The sequence below is a fragment of the Mytilus edulis genome, chromosome 8 (assembly GCF_963676685.1).
Source record: "Mytilus edulis chromosome 8, xbMytEdul2.2, whole genome shotgun sequence".
Lineage (NCBI taxonomy): Eukaryota > Metazoa > Mollusca > Bivalvia > Mytilida > Mytilidae > Mytilus > Mytilus edulis.
This window is the reverse complement of record NC_092351.1, coordinates 69041736-69058268: the sequence shown is the minus strand read 5'-3', so window position 1 is coordinate 69058268 and position 16533 is coordinate 69041736. Positions and strand designations below refer to the sequence as shown.

Below are 16533 nucleotides of genomic sequence, written 5' to 3'. Positions count from 1 at the left end.
GAGTAGTATGCTCCGTGTTAAAGACGGTACTTTGACCTATAATGGTTTACTTTTATAAATTGTGACTTGGATGAAGAGTTGTCTCGTTGACAGGCTTTACAGGCCTCGCACGGTTGGTTTGGCACTCATACCACATCTCCTTATATCTATTAGAAAAAAAAGTGAAAAATTTAAAGGTAGTAGAGAAAAAAGGAAAAAAAAGAAATTTTTTATTTTTTTTATTGTTATTTAAACGGAAAAAATAATTAAAAGTAGTATTCTAATATATATTTGTATTCAATTCGTTTTAGATTTAATCTTTAAAAAAAAACAACATAAATTTAAGGAGTATATTGTGAAAGGTGAAAAATAAGAGGAAGTAACTCAATTTTTGATTGTCAAACAATTTTGAAATATACTAATTATTGCTGACCTTCAGGAAAGGTAATTGGTGTGAAGGGCATACGATACAGTTTTGATCCAATATTGAAATTTTGCTGACAATTTGCGTAAAGGCTATTTTTTGCCTTATTAAATCAAATATGTAATAATGTAATAAGAAATATATACCTTCATGTGCTACTTTTTTGAGTAAAATGAGGTCGAAATTTTTTATATTTGCTCAAAATTCAGATTTTTTTAAGTATTTTTCCTTTCCACAGAAATACATTACTTTTTTTGTTTTAGAAGACACAAGCTGTTTTCTGTTTAATTATTTGTAAACTCTGTTTTATATAAATGTCTTATAAATTTGTGCAATTTGTTTTTTCAAATAACTCATATTTATCAAATGTTCACAAATGTAGATAAAAACACACATAATTATTACTGTTTATTTATCAAATTAAAAAAAAATGCACTATTGACGTTTCAATGAAAATTGACAGCCTCTAGTTTTTTGGCCGATCAATGCATTTAAATGGGGACATAAGTTGGAACCTGGGTTGGGAACCCCCCCTTTTTTTTAAATGGCTGGATCCGCCCCTGGTGGGTCACTTATTTTGACAGTTTACACAGCTACTTGAACTTCCTGTACAGAAAGAATTATGAATTTGCCAGTATTACAATGGAAATGAAAATAAAGTCAGTCTGAAGGCTCAAGAATCCCTGTGAAATCAGGTTATTTTCTGAATACCCAAGTTATTTAACGACCCAGCAGGTATTTGAAAAATCCCAGGTGAGGGGTGAAATTCTTGTGTGTCACCTGCAGGATACAGATCAGTTGACAGGTATTGTGTACGCAAAACATAATGGACGCATCAAATGTCTTGTTTACTATGTAAATAAAAGGAAAAGGATAAGAGACCTCTGTAAGCTAGCAAAAAAAATAGTCTGTTTTTCTCAATTCAAATTGTTTGGTATTTGAAACTGTTCATGTACCTAATCTAAAACCATAAAGGATAAGGTATGATAAGAGCAAAATTTTCAAAAATAGTACATGTAACATCCCCTGCGTGTTGCCTCATGCGAAAAATGATACGGTTCTCTGTGCGTCCTATCCTACCTCTTTTACAAGTTATGAAACTCTGACTATTTTTTTAAAGCTCCTGCATCAATGGAGGGGGCATTAATTGTTACCCTTGTCCATCCTGTGTCCATCAGTTCTGGCTGTCCAGTCTGTCACTTACGTCCCCAAAATTGCCATGACAAAACCTTTCTAATGCATCATAGATTTCTGTAGATGAAAGAGCGACAACTTTTGACAGTAAAACAGTTCCTAAAAGTTTAATTTGTCTCTCTGTATGTTATTTGTGTTTTAGCTGGATCATTTCATTTGGCAAAGAATGGTGTGTGCTATATTGGAGACATAGAAAGATATAAAAAATCAACAAAGGAACAAATTCAATCAGGTAAAAAAGCTTCCTTTCAATATACTTATATTTTTAACCGGATTTTTGTGACAAAAATGTCGGTTATTGATTTGGGGATGTACGGCGGGCGGGCGGGCGGGCTGTCGGGCGGGCGGGCGGGCGGGCGGCAATCAAATGTTGTCCGTGCATTAACTCATGAACCGTTCAACCAAAGCTTTTAAAATTTTAATATGTTATTACTGACAACTATTCGAAGGTCAAGTTCAATAATGGCGATTTTGACTTTTACCGTTCAGGAGTTATGGTTCTTGAAAGATTGAAAAATGGAGTTTCCAGTCTTGTCCGTGCATTTATGCATGAACTGTTCTACCAAAGCTTTTAAAATTTTAATATGCTGTTACTGCTGACAAAATGAAAGTCAAGTTCAATAATGACGATTTTGACTTTTACCGTTCAGGAGTTATGGTTCTTGAAAGATTGAAAAATGGTGTTTCCCGTCGTGTCCGTGCATTTTCTCATGAACCATTCAACCAAAGCTTTTAAAATTTTAATATGTTGTTACTGATGACAAAATAGAGGTCAAGTTCAATAATGACGATTTTGACTTTTACCATTCAGGAGTTATGGTTCTTGAAAGATCGTAAAATGGCGTTTACATTCACGTTGTTGCATTTACTCATGAACCATTCAATCTAAGCTTTTCAAATTTTAATATGTTGATACTGATGACAAAATGGAGGTCAAATTTGATATTGACGATTTTCACTTTCCCCATTCATCAGTAATGGTTCTTGTGATATTGCCAGGACACAAATAAATGTTAATAAATCCGGTTTGCTGTCGTTGTGACAGCCTCTTGTTGTGTGTAGTTTAGGTAACCAGTAGGGACTCTCAAATGTTCAGATGAGGCCCTAAGCTTAAATGTGGTGATGATGTGATTTCCAGTTAGCACCAATTTTAACAATATGACAAAAGAGCACCTTCAATAAAGTGACAACTGTTTCTATCTATTTCCAATAGAGGACGATGTTATGTTCCTTTTTTCAGAGAGATTTAATTTAGTTTCTTTGTCTTGAATGATGTTGAGGTCCCTCTGTTATAACTAATATAATATTATACTTAATCTAAAATTTTATGGTTCACAGTCTAATGTTGATGGATATTTTCTATATTGAAATCTAATGTAACTGACATTATGTTATAACCCCACTTTAAATTGTAGAGGGGCATTATTTTTTCTTGTCTGTATAACTTGGTCCGTCTGTCTGTTCGTCTGTTTGTCATTCCCACTTCAGGTTAAAGTTTTTGGTCAAGGTAGTTTTTTGATGAAGTTCAAGTCCAATCAAATTGAAAATTAGTACACATGTTCCCTATGATATGATCTCACTGAATGCCAAATTAGATTTCTGATTCTAATTTCTGTATTTGTATAACAGTTTGCTGATTTTAGGATAAATTGATCATAATTTAAAGGAATATCAATACAAATGTTTTACAGGTTTAGGACAAAGGAAGTTTACCATTGATATTAGCAGTAGATATACTGGTGGGTTGCCACAGCAGTTAGAAGAGACACTGTCATGTCATGTATGGGGATACACACAACCATTCAAACAAAGACAAAGTAATGATCCATTCAAAGGACAAAATATCAATGATAGTTCAAATACACTTCTGGAGTAAGTATAATAGTGATGCAAAAGAAAGGATTCCATGTTTCATTATTCTCTGGAGTACTGTGGATTCATAAATATATGTTGGATACCAATTTTCATGGATTTCTTGGGTACAGGTAAACCATGAAATTAAATGTTCAACGAATGACAAAGCTTATATAGGCTTGTTTGCAGACCTCGGCAAAACCACGAAATAAAATATCCACGAACATTGGTACCCACGCAATTAAAGAAATCCCCGGTAAGTATATCTAAGGGGTGTGTAAAGCAAAAGAAAGGATTCCATGTTTCATTTTACTCTGGACAGTATAATGATTCTTATGCTGTGTCTGTGCATTTACTCATGAACAGATCAACCAATGCTTTTTAAATTTTATTATGTTGTTACTGGTGACAAAATGGAGGTCAAGTTTGATATTCACGATTTCACTTTTACCGAGTTATGGTTCTTGAAAGATTATCTTAATTCAAATTCAGAGCTTTTCAGCTTAAATTTTGTGTCTATGCTTGCTTAACTGTTCAGGGTTTGACATCTGCAGAAAAATCTGGCTTGCTGTTTCTCGGACAGGCTCTTGTTAACAATTTTTCGTAAATTTTTGTAATCTTTTACAAAAGACTTCTCCTCTTAAACAACTGACACAAATTTTACCAAACTTGGCCACAAATATTATTAGGGTATCCAGTTTAATAAATATGCATGATGAAAGATTAAAAAAAAAGTATAGAACATAGGGGTAAATGCAGTTTTTTGCTTATTATTCTGAAACTAAAGCAAAAGTATAAAGGTTGCATTACTGTATAGAGGGTTATTTTTGAAGGGTGTAAATTTTCACTTATTTTCGCAGATAGAACAAAATTACCAAAATAAGTTCTGCCAATTTAAAAGTGGACATGTAAAGGTATTGATAAAAGTTTTGAATCCGCCAAAATAATAACTGCCAAAATATTTCGTATACCTTTTTCAATGAAAATCCCGAAATTTTACACCTGTGAAAATAGCCCTCTATACGGTATTTCATGCATCAATTGTAAATAAGAATATCAGGTAAGCAACACAGGCTCCTTGGAGCCTTTAGTTAATAATCTCAGCACGTCAATAGTTGTCAATCTTGAAATTGAAACTTGATTATTTTTAGCTCACCTAGCCCGAAGGGCCAAGTGAGCGTTTCCCATCACTTTGTGTCCGTCGGTGTCCGGCGTCGTCCGTCGTAGTTAACTTTTACAAAAATTTTCTCCTCTGAAACTACTCGGCCAAATTTAATCAAACTTGGTCACAATCATCATTGGGGTATCTTGTTTAAAAATGTGTTCCGTGACCCGGCCAACCAACCAAGATGGCCGCCATGGCTAAAAATAGAACATAGGGGTAAAATGCAGTTTTTGGCTTATAACTCAAAAATCAAAGCATTTAGAGCAAATCTGACTGAGTTGAATTGTTTATCATGTCAAGATCTATCTGCCCTAAAATTTTCAGATTAACCTCACAACCGGTTGTTGGGTTGCTGCCCCTAAATTGATAATTTTAAGAAAATTTTGCCGTTTTTAGCTCACCTGGCCTAAAAGGCCATGTGAGCTTTTCTCATCACTTGGCGTCTGTCGTTGTCGTCGTCGTCGTCGTCGTCGTCGTTCGTCGTTAACAATTTTTCAAACATCTTCTCCTCTGAAACTACTGAATGGATTTGAATGAAACTTAGCATGATTGTTCCTTAGAGTATCCTGCACAAAGTGTGTGCTTCGATTTTTGATCCGTCAAAAAACATGGCCGCCGTTACTTAAAATAGAACATAGGGGTCAAATGCAGTTTTTGGCTTATATCTCAAAAACGAAAGCATTTAGAGCAAATCTGACGTGGGGTAAAAATGTTCATTAGGTCAAAATCTATCAGCCCTAAAATTTTCAGATGAATCAAACAAACCATTGTTGGGTTGCTGCCACTTAATTGGTAATTTTAAGGAAATTTTGCAGTTTTTGGTCATTATCTTGAATATTATTATAGATAAAGATAAACTGTAAACAGCAAAAATGATCAGCAAAGTAAGATCTACAAATAAGTCAATTTGACCAAAATTGTCAATTGACCCCTTAAGGGGTTATTGTCCTTTAATGACAATTTTTCACAATTTGTTCATCATATTTGCTAACTTTAAAAAATCTTCTCCTCTGAAACTGCTGAATGGATTTGGATGAAACTTAGCATGATTGTTCCTTATATTATCCTGCACAAAGTGTGTGCTTCGATTTTTGATCCGTCAAAAAACATGGCCGACATAACTTAAAATAGAACATAGGGGTCAAATGCAGTTTTTGGCTTATATCTCAAAAACGAAAGCATTTAGAGCAAATCTGACACGGGGTAAAAATGTTCATTAGGTCAAGATCTATCAGCCCTGAAATTTTCAGATGAATCAAACAAACCATTGTTAGGTTGCTGCCACTTAATTGGTAATTTTAAGGAAATTTTGCAGTTTTTGGTCATTATCTTGAATATTATTATAGATACAGATAAACTGTTAATAGCAAAAATGTTAAGCAAAGTAAGATCTACAAATAAGTCAATTTGACCAAAATTGTCAATTGACCTCTTAAGGAGTTATTGCCCTTTAAAGACTTTTTTCACAATTTGTTTATCATGTTGACTTACTTTAAAAAATCTTCTCCTTTGAAACTGCTGTATCAATTTCAGCCAAACTTAGGCTAAATGAGTTTTAGAGTTTCAGAGTATCTAGTATAAATTTTATATTTCATTTCCTTGTATGTCAAGAAACATAGCTCCTATGGCTAAAATAGAACATAGGAGAAAATGATTATTTTTTTGCTTTTGAAGAAAATAGGACGATTCAAAGAACATTTAAATAAATTGAAAAGCCAAAATAATCATTGATGAGAGATTAAACCAAAAAAATTCAGGTGAGCGATTCAGGCTCTTGAGAGCCTCTTGTTTGTTATTATCTTGAATATTATTATAGCTAGAGATAAACTGTAAACAGCAATAATGTACAGCAAAGTAAGACCTAAAAATAAGTAAACATGACCAAAATGGTCAATTGACCCCTAAGGAGTTATTGTCCTTTATAGTCAATTTTTAACAATTTTCATAAAATATGTAAATTTTTACTAACATTTTCCACTGAAACTACTTTGCCAAGATCTTAATAGATAGAGATAATTGTAAGCAGCAAGAATGTTCAGTAAAGTAAGATGTACAAACACATCACCATCACCAAAACACAATTTTTTCATGAATCCATCTGCTTCCTTTGTTTAATATTCACATATACCAAGGTGAGCGACACAGGCTCTTTAGAGCCTCTAGTTTTAGTTCTTTTCTCTTGAAATTAGTTTTCAAAGGATTACATGAGTAAGCCTCTACTCATTAACATTATAAAGGTGGAGGCATCAGTGTCCAACTTGTTTTTATATGAACTTCAAATTGCTGATCAGGTCACATGACTTTTTTCTCATTATGCGGCATCAATTGTCCTTTGGCTTATTGGAACCAAACTTGGCCACACTTATTATAGGAGAATCTAGTATAAAAATTGTGTCCAACAAGTTCTACAAATGAGTCAAACATATTCAAAATCATCAGTTGACTACTTATTTGACTTATTGCCCTTAGCTGATGAATTTTACCAATATTTTGTATTTTTGCCTTATATCTTAAAGTTATAACAGATAGATAGAATCTTAGATATCCAAAAATGATCAGCAAGACAGGATCTACTATTAAGACAACTGAAGGGAATCGCCTGATGACTCCTTATTGGAGTTATTGCCCTATGAGGGCAATTTTTACCTATTTTTGTCGAGCCTTCAACTTTAGTTGCAGAAAGCTCGAAATAGGGACAGTGATGTCGGCGGCGATGGAGGCAGCGTCGGTGTTAGCTAACTTCTTAAAAGCTTTATATTTTAGAAGTGCGAAGACCTGGATACTTCATACTTGGTATATAGATGCCTCATGTTACCAAGTTTCCGTCAGTCACATGTCCAATGTCCTTGACCGCATTTTTATGGTTCAGTGACTACTTGAATAAGAAGTTAAGATTTTTTGTAATGTGAAATTCTCTCTTATTATAAGTAATAGGATAACTATATTTGGTATGTGCGTACCTTGCAGGGTCCTCATGCCCGTCAGACAGTTTACACTTGATCTCAACCTCATTTCATGGATCAGTGAACAAGGTTAAGTTTTGGTGGTCAAGTCCATATCTCAGATACTATAAGCAATAGGTCTAGTATATTCGATGTATGGAAGGACTGTAAGGTGTACATGTCTAACTGGCAGGTGTCATCTGACCTTGACCTCATTTTCATGGTTCAGTGGTTATAGTTAAGTTTTTGTGTTTTGGTCTGTTTTACTTATACTGTATGTTATATGTGGTGTATGGAATGATTGTAAGGTGTACATGTCTAGCTGGCAGGTGTCATCTGACCTTGACCTCATTTTCATGGTTCAGTGGTAAAAGTTTAGTTTTTGAGTTATGGTAATTTTTTCTAATAATATGTGCAATAGGTCAACTATATTTGGTGTATTGAAATATTTTATGACTTATATGTCCGTCGTGCAGGTTTAATTTGACCTTGACCTCATTTTCACGATTCATTGCTCAGTGTTAAGATTTTGTGTTTTGGTGTGTTTTTCTTCAACTATAAGCAATCAGTCAACTGTATATGTTGTAAGGAAGAATTGGTAGCTTGTCATGCCTGCCTGGCATGGTTCTTCTGACCTTGACCTCATTTTCACGGTTCGTTGGTCAATGTTTAGTTTTCGTGATTAATGTTAAGTTTATGTGACAGTTGTAATAAATCTTTATATTTAGGACTATCAACATGATATCAATGATTAACAAAGAAGGCGAGACATTTCAGTGTGTGCACTCTTGTTTGCATTTTTGTCTTGTATCTTTTAAAATTATATTAAATAGATAGAAACTTAATAAATATACAATAATGATCAGCAAGACAATTTCTACTATTAAGACAACTAAAGGGAAATTGTCAGATGACTCCTTATTAGACTTATTGCCCTCAAATGATGATGATTACCAATTTTTTTTTGCATTTTGCAATAATAAGGATGTTCTTGACCCAGGCAGAAAACCCTAGCCGTATTGGTCGCAACGTTTCGGAACTTTTGGTCCTTTGTGCTCTTCAACTTTGCACTTTTTGTTCTCCTCAACTTTGTACTTTTGTTCTCCCATTTATTTGTGTTGTAGTCCTGTCATGTAATGTTGTAATTTTTATTGCAATTTAACATTGCCATAAAAGTGGGAGGTTTGGCATGCCACAAAACCAGGTTCAACCCACAATTTTTTTCTTGAAATGTCCTGTACCAAGTCAGAAAAATGGCCATTGTTATATTATAGTTCGTCTCTTGTGGGTTATATTTTAATGTTGTGTCTCTGTTGTGTCATAGTTCTCCTCTAATATTTAATGCTCTTCCCTCAGTTTTAGTTTGTAACCCAGATTTGTTTTTTTCTCAATAGATTTATGAATTTGGAAATAGCGGTATACTACTGTTGCCTTTATTTGACTTATAGTATAAAAATTGTAATAGACACATTAAATCTCAAAAAAAATCAGCAAGGCAAGATCTACTAACAAGTCAAATTTTGCCAATAGTAAGTAGATTGTCACTCTTTACAGGAGTGATTTTTTTTTATCCTTTTGTGTTTTGGGCAAAAACTTTAAAAGATAGAGAGAAACTATACAGACTAAAATGAGTAATACAAAATCATCAAAACAGAGAATATTGTCATGAATTCTTTTCTTGTCTATAATGTTTAATATGCACGTAGACTAAGGTGAGCGACACAGGCTCTTCAGAGCCTCAAGTTTGGCTATCAATTTAAAAACTGTAACAGAAAGAGAGATACTTTATCAAGCAAAATTGATTTGCAGGACAAAACTTCAAATTTTTAATGTTGACTACTTATTTGCTCCTAAATGACTATTTATACTGTAAATTCAGAAATTATTGCATGCATTTATTATTGTAATTTTGTCATTTTCGACTTAAAGGGGCACTAGTTGTCAAATTCATGGTCACGGATTTGACTCAAATTCTCATATTTGATTTATAACAATGTAAAACATTTATCCAAACTATCAAAAGTCTAAAATAAACAATTTACAGAGCATGGGGTAGATAATATATAGGTTCGTTTCGTGTGTATTTTAGTCCAGACGCCATCTAATTAACTATCGATATGATTTGACCTCAGATGACCATATAAGCGATGTAAACATAAATAAAGATATGAATAGATTAAACCAACACGTGCAATTGGATTTTTATGGGTCTGTTTGATTTTATTTTATAGATTAAAAATAGATGTTTCTCATTGTTTTTAACCGTATAAGAATGATTTTATGTGCACCGAATTAGTAATCAAATGTTTTACCGTAGTTTCACTTTCATTGTTGACATTCTTTTCTTTAAATAACCAGTACACGTACAATGCATGCGTTGTCAATCTCTAGCTAGGGGTTAAATTGAAGTTCACATGAATACGGATTTAAAGAGGTCGGCTCATTCACTTGCAAGTGAATTACTAATTATCAATGTTTCTTAGCGTAATTTGACAAAATTGAACCTTTTTGTCTGCAAAAAGAGAATTGTTATTTCACTATTTCACTTTCATTATTGATTGAACAGAAAAAAATCAAACTTTAGATTTTTTATATATCTCGTAGCTAGTGCCCCTTTAAATGCGATGTTAATTTTTACGATTTTGAGAAAAATCCTGTTTAGTTCATATGAAATATTCCAAAATGCGAGTTTAAATTATTGCGTTTACAACTCTGTCACATTTTTTGCAATAACAAAAATCTCGCAATAATTTCTGTGCATTTGAATGGAGACATGTAGTTGGAACCCCCCCTTTATCCTGAGTTGGGAACCCCCCTCCCCCCCCCTTTTTTTAGAATGGCTGGATCCGCCCCTGCTTTGAAGTTTGACAAATAAGAATGAGTTTGCTCTAAAAAAACTTTTTGTGTACTGTATTTTGTAATTTTTTGACAGATGTTTTAGTGTGGTACACTTTACAGACTATGGTCCCAGTAATACCAATGAACAAGTTTATTTACAATGTGCACATCATCAGTTGACCTTATCCATGGGACATAACTTAAAATCTAACATCTCAGAAGACAACTTTCATAAGGTAGTATATCTTGTACAGAAACGTGTCAACGTTATAATATAGATATTCTCCTTTACTGTTTCCCAATACATTGTCTTCTTTATGATTGCCTACAATGCCACAAGAAATAATGTTCTAGCTGACAAGACATTTACAGTTAAAATAATAAAGCATGCAAACCAAGAGTTTAAATAGCTTGCTTGCCAACTTTGTTTGGTTGTTTGCTCAGACATTATAATTAAGATTGACACTTAAATTCAATGAGTAGGTGAAGTATAACAGTCTGTTTACTATACACAAAGGTTTGATTGGTGAATGAATATCAAAATTGTTCCCAATATACTATCCATTGTCCAATCAACTATGTTTTATATACAGGGTACGGTTTTTTCAAGTTAGAACGTTAACAGATAGGGAAATTTTGTGGGACTTTGAAAATTGTTCGATTTAAACTGAAATTCAGATTTATCAGGGTTCTGTTTACCCAGGTTTCACTGTAGTAATGTCTGAGCAAACAACCAAACAAAGTTAGCAAGCAAGGGATTTAAACTTTTGGTTTGCTTGCTTTATTATTTTAACTGTAAATCATAATAATAAATTCTTTATTCAAAGAGGACAAGGTTTAATACAACTGTCAGTAGTCTTCCAGAGGCCCTCAGGCCAAGGAAAATTAATTGTTTGTTTCCCCTAACATGGAAATTATTTTTAGACCCAGCAGACAGGCTTTTTTTTTTTTTTTTGTTACTTTGCATAATTTTATATCTTTATGTTTTGTTTCTATAGCATAACTATAATCTTGCATATTTCCAACACTTTTAGTTGTCTCTGCACTTCACTCGTTTATTTTGGGGAGATTTAAACTGTTTTGATCTCCTTCATCACTGATCAATCTTAAATAAAGTAAAGTGCACTATGTTTTGTCACTGGGGCTACTCAGAGCTTACTGCTTGTCATCAGTGCTTGGGTTTCCACTGTGTTGAAGACCATGAGGTCACCTCTAGATGACAGGTTTTGTGTTGTTGGTGTTGTCTCTCAAACATTATATAGTGCCTCTACATTAAAATGTTTATTATAATACCATTCAGGAAACAACAGAAAAAACTGTTAGGGGAAACCATCAATTATTTTTCCATGGCCTCACATAAAACTCACAATACATGACAGTACGATCAAAAACAAATATTTATGTATATCAAATACAATGCCTTAAAAAATTTAGAATATGTTTAAAAGTAAGACTTAATCAGAATATTGGAATTACTAATCTTACCAACCGCAGGTCTAGTAGTCTGAGTTAGTTTTTGAGAGAGTTTAAGCTAAATATTTAGGTTATATTTGATTTTAAAACTTTTGTCTCTATTTGCATTGCTTTGAAATTGTATGTGTTTAATTATATCAAGTAATTTGAAGTTATTAATATACTTATGATAACGTATAGGTACTATAAAGGTTACAACAGAAAGGCTCTGGCAGTGTTAGAAGTTCCTGTTGTCCTTTCAGAAAGTAAACATTTTGTGATGAGTTTGAATGTTTAAATACTACTATATATTAATAGATGAAAATATCCTGCACAGTTTTTTATTAGCTCACCTGACCTGAAAGGTCAAGTGAGCTTTTCTCATCACTTGGCGTCCGTCGTCTGTCGTCCGTTGTCCGTAAACTTTTACAAAAATCTTCTCCTCTGAAACTACTGGGCAAAATTCTACCAAACTTGGCCACAATCATCCTTGGGGTATCTAGTTTAAAAAATGTGTGGCGTGACCCGTCAAACCAACCAAGATGGCCACCATGGCTAAAAATAGAACATAGGGGTAAAATGCAGTTTTTGGCTTATAACTCAAAAACCAAAGCATTTAGAGCAAATCTGACATGGGGTAAAATGGTTGATCAGGTCAAGATCTATCTGCCTTGAAATTTTCAGACGAATAGGACAACCTGTTGTTGGGTTGCTGCCTGTGAAATGGTTATTTTAAGGAAATTTTGCAGTTTTTGGTTATTATCTTGAATACTATTATAGATAGAGATAAACTGTAAACAGCAATAATGTTCAGCAAAGTAAGACCTACAAATAAGTCAACATGACCAAAATTGTCAGTTGACCCCTTAAGGAGTTATTGCCCTTTATAGTCAATTTTTAACAACTTTTCGTCATTTTTTGTAACTTTTCTAAAAATCTTCTTCTCCAAAACTACTTTGCCAAGTTTAACCAAACTTGGCCACAATTATCATTGTGGTTTATAGTTTAAAAAATGTGTCCGATGACCCAGCCTGCCAAACAAAATGGCCGACATGGCTAAAGTTAGAACATAGTGGTAAAATGCAGTTTTTGCTTTATATCTTTGAAACTAAGACATTTAGGGCAAATCTTTCAAGATTTAAATGTCCATCAGAATAAGATATATCCCCTCACAAATTTTGAGTTGAATCGGACAACCTGTTGTTGGGTTGCTGCCCTAAAATTGGTGATTTTAAGGAAATTTTGCAGTTTTTGGTTATTATCTTGAATACTATTATAGATAGAGATAAACTGTAAACAGCAATAATCTTCAGCAAAGTAAGATCTACAAATAAGTCAGCATGATCAAAATTGTTAGAGGACCCCTTAAGTTATTGCCCTTTATAGTCAATATTGAACAACTTTTCGTCATTTTTGTAACTTGTATAAAAATCTTTTCTAAAACGACTTGGCCAAATTTAACCAAACTTGGCCACAATCATAATACTAGGGTATCTATTTTAAAAAAAAGTGTCTAATGACCCCGCCTACCAACGAAGATGGCCGACATCAGTAAACACATTAACAGGTGAGCGACACAGGCTCTTGAGAGCCTCTAGTCTTTTCAGTTTCTCAGATATGTGAAGGCTATTTGTCCTAATATGACTGAAGAATGTGAAGGTTTGTTACATGGATATTACTTAGCCAGTAGAAAAACAAGAAGTTCTGAAAGTAACTCTAAAGTACCTGTTTCAGCCCTGAAAACATTGTAAGTATCATCTTGTTTGCTGATTGATTATAAGATTTAGTTACACAAATTTTAATTTTAAGAAAAATTGTCATTTCCAATGAGACAATTATTAACCAGAGTTAGGTTTGGGTCTAGATATTGAATATTCATACTTATGGACAGGTTTTAGGGTTCCATTTGTGTCTAGCTAGTAGGTATTTTTTTCTAGCCAGTAGGTAGTTTATTTTTTGTCTGGACAGTAGGAAGTTTATTTTTTTCAGGTTCCAGACAATTACTTGTTAAGGAGTTATTGCCCTTTAAGGACAATTTTACACAAGTTGTTTATGTTTTTTAACTTTAAAAATCTTCTCAAATGAATATAGTATAAATTTTGTATTTTATTTCCCTGTACATCAAGAAACATAGACACTATGACTAAAATGGAACATATGGGTAAATTGCATTTATTTGCTTTTAAAGAAAATATGACAGATACAATGAGCATTTAAATCACATTTTTAAGCCACTCATTAATATATATTGAAAAGCAAAATTAATCATTGATGAAAGATTTAAGCAAAAAAATAATAGGTGACCAATATTATTATAGGCTCTTGAGATCCTCTTGTTTACTTTTTTGGATATGAGTGTACTGGTGAGTCTTTTGTAGACAAAACGCACGTCTGGCGTATATACAAAATTTAATCCTGGTATCTATGAGTTTATTTGTATAAATTGCTTATTTCTTGACCAATTTCAATGGGGTTTTATTCTTGAATTCTTGGGGTTCTTCGATAGGCTAAATCTAACAGTGTATTAAGTTTTTGGAATTTGGGCCCGGTTTTAAATTGGTCCACATAGGTCCAAAGGATCCAAAATTAAACTCTGCTTGATTTCATCAAAAATTGAATTAATGAGGTTCTTTGATATGCAAAATCTAACCCTGTATTTAGATTTTTAATTTGGGGTCCCATTTTTAATTGGTCAACATTAAAAAGGGACTAAAATTAAACTTAGATTGATTTTAACAAAAATTGAATTCTCAGGGTTCATTGATATGCTGATTCTAAACATGTATTTAGTTTTTAGATTTTTGGGCCCCATTTTTAAATTGGTTCATATTGAGGTCCAAAGGGTCCAAAACTAGAATTTGTTTGATTTCATGAAAAATCAAATTATTGGTGTTCTTTGATATGCCAAATCTATCTGTGATTTTAGATTTTTAATTTTTGGTCCCGTTTTCAAATTGGTCTACATTAAGGTCGTAAGGGTCAAAAATTTAAATGTGTTTGATTTAAATAAAATTTGAATTTTTAAGGTTCTTTGATATGCGGAATCTAAACATGTATTTAGATTTTTGATTATGGGCCCAGTTTTCAAGTTAGTCCAAATTCGGGTCCAAAATTTAACTTTGTTTGATTTCAACAAAAATTGAATGTATGGGGTTTTCACACAGGCACTTGTCTCAGAAAAAAAATTTCTTATATTCCTTAATATATTAACACAAGGTACCTAACTTGCATTTTAGAAAAATGTCAGGCGGTGACAAAATTATGTTATATGCCGATTTCTTGGCTGTCAACCTCACTAATACTTGTTTTGTCGTAAATCTAAATTGATTTATCTTCTCTATGGTGTATAACACGCCTTCTTTTGTTGTCGGAATCATCCGTTGAAATCCTTACCAAGAATGTCAATGGGAAGATTTGTGTCTAAAAAAGGAAACTCGTAACTTATTAGACATACCACAAATAACACTTGTTAGATTTTTTTCGCAGTATCTTATACAATTTTACTAATTGGGTGAAAAATCGGCATATAACGAAATTTCGTCACCGCCGTACATTTTTCTAAAATGCGAGTTAAGTACCTTGTGTTATATTGAGGTATATAGGGAAAAAAATTCTGATTCAAGTGCCAGTGGGATCGCATATGCTAAATCTATCCATGTATTTAGATTTTTGAATTTTGGGCCCTATTATCAAATTGGTCCACATTGAGGTCAAAAGGGTCCAAAATTAAACTTTTGTTTGATTTCATAAAAATCGAATTCTTGGGATTCTTTGATATGCTGAATCAATCCATGTATTTAGATTTTGGATATTGGACCATTAAAGGAAATTTTTTTTTTTAAGTGCACTAGACCACATTCCTTCTGTGTCAAATATTTAATCACAATCTAAATTCAGAGTTGTATCAAGCTTGAAAGTTGTGTCCATATTGGCCATTATTTCTTCAGAGTTTGACTTCTGTGGTTGTATCAAGCTGCACCCTGCAGATCATTTTATTGGTTATTATCTTGAATATTATTAATGATAAAGAGAAACTGTAAACAGCAAAATTGTTCAGCAAGATCTTCAAATAAAATTGTCAATTGATCCCTTTAGGAGTTATTGCCCTTTGAGAACAATTTTAAACCATTTGTTTATCATGTTTACTAACTTCAAAAAATCTTTTTCTCTGATACTACTGAACCAATTCCAATCAAACTTAAGCTTAATGGTCCTTATGATATCTGGAATAAAGTTTGTGTTTTATTTTCTGTTGTGTCAAAAAAACATGGATGCCATGGCTAAAAAAAGTGCACAGGGGTAAAATGCAGTTTTGGCTTATATATCAAACACTTAAGCATTTAGAGCAAATCTGATGTGAGGTAAAAAATGTTCATTAGGTCTAGTTCTATCAGCTCTAAAAATTTCAGATAAATCTAACATCCCATTGTTGGGTTGCTGCCACTAAATTGGAAGTTTTAAGTAAGTTTTTATACGACTGCAAAAATTAAAGTTGTTTGGTCGTATATTGGTATCACGTCTTCGTCGTCTGAAGACAGATGGTTTCCGGATAATAACTTTAGTATAAGTATATAGAAATCAATAAAATTTTAACACAATGTTTATAACCATAAAAGGAAAGTTGGGATTGCTAAAGGTGGTTATGGTTCGAAAGGTTTAGAATTAGGGGCCAAAAGGGGCCCAAA

The 16533-nt window shown here is 33.0% G+C and overlaps 1 protein-coding gene across 7 annotated transcripts in view; it reads left to right on the top strand.

The window, feature by feature from the left end:
• LOC139486850 (minichromosome maintenance domain-containing protein 2-like) overlaps positions 1-16533 on the top strand; it is an 87497-nt gene that overhangs the window by 56882 nt on the left and 14082 nt on the right. For all 7 annotated transcript variants that reach the window (XM_071271916.1, XM_071271914.1, XM_071271917.1 and 4 more), the window contains 4 exons: positions 1740-1829; positions 3289-3469; positions 10491-10632; positions 13456-13595. In XM_071271916.1, coding sequence (XP_071128017.1) covers positions 1740-1829; positions 3289-3469; positions 10491-10632; positions 13456-13595 — 553 coding nt within the window. The remainder of the gene's footprint in view (positions 1-1739; positions 1830-3288; positions 3470-10490; positions 10633-13455; positions 13596-16533) is intronic.